Source organism: Montipora capricornis, chromosome 6 (assembly GCF_036669925.1).
Source record: "Montipora capricornis isolate CH-2021 chromosome 6, ASM3666992v2, whole genome shotgun sequence".
NCBI classification, from domain to species: Eukaryota; Metazoa; Cnidaria; class Anthozoa; order Scleractinia; family Acroporidae; genus Montipora; species Montipora capricornis.
This window is the reverse complement of record NC_090888.1, coordinates 4,159,137-4,161,852: the sequence shown is the minus strand read 5'-3', so window position 1 is coordinate 4,161,852 and position 2,716 is coordinate 4,159,137. Positions and strand designations below refer to the sequence as shown.

The following is a 2,716-nucleotide window of genomic DNA, read 5'->3' as shown; positions in this document are numbered from 1 at the left end:
AGGAAAGAAATCTAAAAACGCCCTATATTTTGTCTTCAAACGCTTGCATGTGCCAAACTAAGTAGGTGACCCCCACTTTTTATTTCGCGAAAGTGATGAGGAGGCTGAGACAAATCCCCTTCAAAGTTAAACAAGATTCTCCGGAGCGGATTCAGAGCTATCTGCACAATTAACAAACTTTAGCGGTTAAAGACAAAATATAGGGCGTTTTTGGATCGCTTTCCTGTTTCTCTGGTAACCTTTTACGTCAAATTAGTGAGAGCAAGTTGATGAGCAATAATTGATGTTCCATATGGTACCATAACATTGCTATTACATGAAACAGTATTGCAATGACAATCCTTCTAATAAGCCAGTCTTGTGAAATAGTCCAAACCTGATCGAGCCACTTTAATGCATCGAAGCCGCGGCACGAGATCGATACAGCGCAGTAAGCCGTATGCAGGGGCAATGGGCCGGGTGTGCAAAGAATTGCGACAAAAAACCCAGATGTATCTTGTGTACAATTTTATCTGCTGACGCGCGTGCAAGCGGGGGAGCAACTGATACTGATACGGTCATTGAAAAAATTTCTAACGAATCCTAACGAAGACTTTGATCTGTCGGCTACACTTGCGTTTATCTCAATCGAAGAACTTTGTTGTTTATTGACACATAAGACGACCACAAATACAAAGACTATCACTAGCAAATATATTCAAAGGAAATGCCGAACTAAAAGAAAGAACTAATGCGATCTATCGGAAAACTTTCTGTTTTTACACCGTTTTCCTTGAATAAATAAGTTAATCGCTGTATAGGACTTCGTCGTCTTCAACAGGTCTAAACGCGAGGGCACACCTCGAGTCTTTGACGGCAATGAACACAGGGTATGCCGGCAGGGTAGGAGGACGAATAGAGGCAAAGACGAACCACTTGAACACATCCTCTCCACCCAGCATTTCTAACGATCATCGTCTCGAGATGGATACCAGCATGACTGTCACATTGTCTGAGCTTCCGTTCCTGACAGCTTCACTTGCAACTTTATCGCAAGCTCGTTGGAATCGAACAGACGCTGGGTCAATTGGAATATCTTCGTCACCTGCCAATTTAAAACTCGTTTTAAAATTCTCGATTAGGAACGCAACAGGCCTTTTAAATGGGTTAGCACTTAAGTCACAAGAAGTAAAGTCCTCTTCGAAAATCGCAAGAGTACAAGATTTTTAAGAGTGAAGAGTGAAAAGTGTTGCCACGTTGACACTTCAAATTGATCCGCAGATAAACCCTGTTCACATGAACAAATGCTAAGAACTACTAGGTCAACTAAAAAGTGTAAATGTGTCGAACAATTCGTCTAAAAGACTACCACGAGACTAAGGGCGCCAACAAAAACTGTAAGCTGAACGTTTAGAAATCAGTGCTTTGGTCTCAAGAACGAGCTCCAACATCACAATCGCTTAACGTACCATTATCAGCTTTCTGGACAACTTCATCTCCATCTTTTCCCTGTTGAGATTGAAAAAGAATGCTTTCAGTAATAAACGATGCTCGAGGGGAGGGCATAACTTTTGATTTGTTTGCGTTCACTGAAACACTTTGGGGGAAGAGAACGAGCATTTGACTTTCACCAAAGAGGACTGGGGTCGATTCCCGCACTCAATGCCATATCGGTTGTGTTTGTTGGTTCTCCACTTCGCTTCGAACGGAAAAGTTTTACTGCCGGCACTCCAATTGCCCCCTCACGAAAACCAGAAAAAAAGGCAAAAAAGTCTCGCCTAACCCTAACTGAATAAGCTCTTAGGAATTATGTTATAGAAACAACCATAACGAATAAAATAACACGATAGGTGAAAAGGTGTTTTCTCACCTCAATAATGTTGTTGATAAACTTTAGGGCTGAATCTACGGAAAATCCCTTCCAAAGACCGTCACACGCTAACAGCAAGAACCTAAGAGAACAATCACAGGTAAGTGGCTGATTTTGCGATAAAAGGCCTGATATCCTTCCTTTTACTCTAGCCACGAAAGCCACGAAAAAAAGTACACAGTTACGAAGCAGTTACACTTGGAACCAGGCCTATCAGTAACTCGGCTTGGGTCACGTGACTTTGCTGCTTTTGCTAAGCTTGGCGCACATTTTAAAAGCAATTGCCGCGTTGAGAACAGAAAAATGTTATCTGGTACAGGTGAACAGATTTACTTAAGGAAAGAAAAGTATTTGAGCTTAGCGGCACTTTGAGTCAACACAAGAGACCTTGTTTATTCCCACATCGCGTTCTGGAGAAACACAAACAAGGTACTGTTACTAATAAGGAGCACGAATCGGGAAGATGAGTGTGGATAGATATCTCCCGGCAACAGCCCCTAAAGTAAGCCCCCAAACATTTACAGCTAAACTTGAAGTAAATGTGAAACGAAATACGAATAAGAAACACTAGGTATAGTTTCCTCTGAAAGCGAAATACCACTATGTGCGTAACAAGCAAGTAACCGTTGAGAACTCGAGGGAAAATAAACTGTCATAGCTTAAGGCAAGCAAACGTGTGCAAATAAACTTTTGTTACTTTGGATTGGACAAGGGCGGTCAAAATTCTAGTTCACCAATTTCATGGCAACACGATCTTTTCCTCAAATGAAGGATTATCCTTCATTGTCAGTTTGCCTTAAATGAAGTATTATCCTCGGACTTGTGGTATGAAAAAGAAAAGAATAAATTAAAAGTAGCCCCTGGACA

General features: G+C 41.4%; 1 protein-coding gene across 1 annotated transcript in view; it reads right to left on the bottom strand.

Annotated features, from left to right (window-relative positions):
* Window positions 1-623: 623 nt before the first annotated feature.
* The window catches only part of LOC138051239 (integrin-linked kinase-associated serine/threonine phosphatase 2C-like), a 27,782-nt gene continuing 25,689 nt past the window's right edge, over window positions 624-2,716 (bottom strand). Inside the window, exons 10-12 of the mRNA XM_068897400.1 lie at window positions 1,850-1,931; window positions 1,449-1,488; window positions 624-1,084 (exon numbers count right to left, since the gene is read on the bottom strand). Coding sequence (XP_068753501.1) covers window positions 951-1,084; window positions 1,449-1,488; window positions 1,850-1,931 — 256 coding nt within the window. The 3' untranslated portion in view covers window positions 624-950. The remainder of the gene's footprint in view (window positions 1,085-1,448; window positions 1,489-1,849; window positions 1,932-2,716) is intronic.